Source organism: Sinocyclocheilus anshuiensis, unplaced genomic scaffold (assembly GCF_001515605.1).
Source record: "Sinocyclocheilus anshuiensis isolate Anshui unplaced genomic scaffold, SAMN03320099.WGS_v1.1 scaffold2270, whole genome shotgun sequence".
Classification (NCBI taxonomy): domain Eukaryota; kingdom Metazoa; phylum Chordata; class Actinopteri; order Cypriniformes; family Cyprinidae; genus Sinocyclocheilus; species Sinocyclocheilus anshuiensis.
This window is the reverse complement of record NW_015557055.1, coordinates 165065-166892: the sequence shown is the minus strand read 5'-3', so window position 1 is coordinate 166892 and position 1828 is coordinate 165065. Positions and strand designations below refer to the sequence as shown.

At 39.4% G+C, this 1828-nt stretch overlaps 1 protein-coding gene across 9 annotated transcripts in view; it reads right to left on the bottom strand.

Annotated features, from left to right (window-relative positions):
- LOC107676421 (calcium-activated potassium channel subunit alpha-1-like) overlaps positions 1 to 1828 on the bottom strand; it is an 80269-nt gene that overhangs the window by 28764 nt on the left and 49677 nt on the right. Inside the window, exon 1 of one of the 9 annotated variants that reach the window (XM_016470967.1) lies at positions 411 to 1060. The exons of the other annotated variants lie outside the window; for them this stretch is intronic. Coding sequence (XP_016326453.1) covers positions 411 to 624 — 214 coding nt within the window. The 5' untranslated portion in view covers positions 625 to 1060. Of the gene's footprint in view, positions 1 to 410; positions 1061 to 1828 lie in introns of those variants that run through there. 9 annotated transcript variants of the gene reach the window in all.

The following is a 1828-nucleotide window of genomic DNA, read 5'->3' as shown; positions in this document are numbered from 1 at the left end:
TAGCAAATGGCTGCAATATAACAAAGAGTGAAAAATTTAAGGGGGTCTGAATACTTTCCGTACCCACTGTATATTTATATTTCTGTTCATTATATATATATATTGACATTCTGAGCTACAGTATGTTTGTGAGGATATGAGGTTTTAGACTTATGATGAAATAATATCATCATTTTAAGAAAATCAAATGCTATGGTATATATATTTACATTCTATTGATCATCTCTGATTATTTTCAAAGTGAAAATGTAGCTATTTTTAGTGTTTTATTTTGTCCCATGTCTCAAGAATCAATGCCAAATTAAACAAAGCAACTGTCTCCAAATACAAGAGGAAACATCTGTAAAGCTGATTATCGCTGCCTCCTTGTTCTTGGATCAAAGGGTGTTGATTCCAGCATCAGTTCTTACCCCAGTACGAGACGGCATGGAAACACGAGGACAGCGTGTGGTGAAAGTCGTCACGCTCGTCTTTCTCACAGAGCGGCGCGTGGAGCATCTTCACACGGTAGCCGTTGTGAAAGAGCTCGCCGCAGGATTTCTTGCGTCTGCATGTGTTCGGGAGGGCCACGGTGCGCGTGGCCCCGTCGGGGCTCCGGTACACCAACATCTTAGTCGGGATCATGACGACGATTCTGATAAAAACGCTCCCAATTCACACTCTCAAATTTGCAGCAGCAAGTAGCTCCGTCTCAATCCGAGGAAAGCCATTCTGAGCAGAAAGGTGGTCGAAATGCACCAAAGCCCACCGGAAAAAAACTGCATCCCAGTTGTGATGATGTAGTCATGTAGTGAAAGCTTAGAACAAACCCTTTTCATCAGGATATTACAGCATAAGCTCCTTTAGGAATCATCCTGGGATGCAAGCAGAGGCCAGACAGAAAGCCTGTTCAACATGCACATCATCTGCCGCAGTCAGTCTGACTCTATAATCATCAATTATTCAAACTACAAGTGTTTGATGTTCCAAGAAACACGGATTACGAGATTCCAACATCGTCTGAAGATCATCTGAGTGGGTTTGCACGTGCAGAACTCACCGATACAATGTAACAGTTTTTGAATGGCTTTTAGACGAATGTCTTTGATGTTTAAAAACAGACAGAATTACGTGTAACCTTTTAAAACTGCCGTAAAAACACCCCAAACCAGGATGAATATGTTTTGGACACACTCCACACACACACACACACACACACACGCATACCAACAAAAGGACATTAAGTCCATGAAAGCTGAATAATAACTAAAGCAGGATGATGTGAGCCCGTGACCTCCTGTTCCCTATAGGAGAATTAAACTCCTTGAACAGACGCGGACATGAAGAACATAAGCTGCGCTTTGACCACGACTCAATTCATGAGGGAGATGAAGCATTAAAGCAGACACATATAGGCCTCTTCTCCAATCAAAGTAGATTTGCAGAGTTTTATGTAGTGTTTTTCTGCTTTATTACCAGCAGAGGGCAGCGCTTTTACTACATTATGAAGGCCTTGTTCCAAATCACTCATGCTTGTAAAAGTTTACAAGAAGTTTGATGTATCATTTTTTAAAAACTAACTAATGTTTAAAAGTTTGGAGTCTGTAAGATTTTTTTACATTCTTCAAAGAACCAAGGCTGCATTTATTTGATCAAAAACACAGTACAAACCACAAAAAAAAAAAATCAATATTATTAAAATTTCAAATAAGTGTTTTCTATGTGAATATCTGTTAAACTGTAATTTATTCCTGTGACGTAAAGCTGTATTTTCAGCATCATTACTCCAGTCTTCAGTGTCACATGATCTTCAGAAATCATTCTAATATGCTGATTTGCTGCTCAAGAA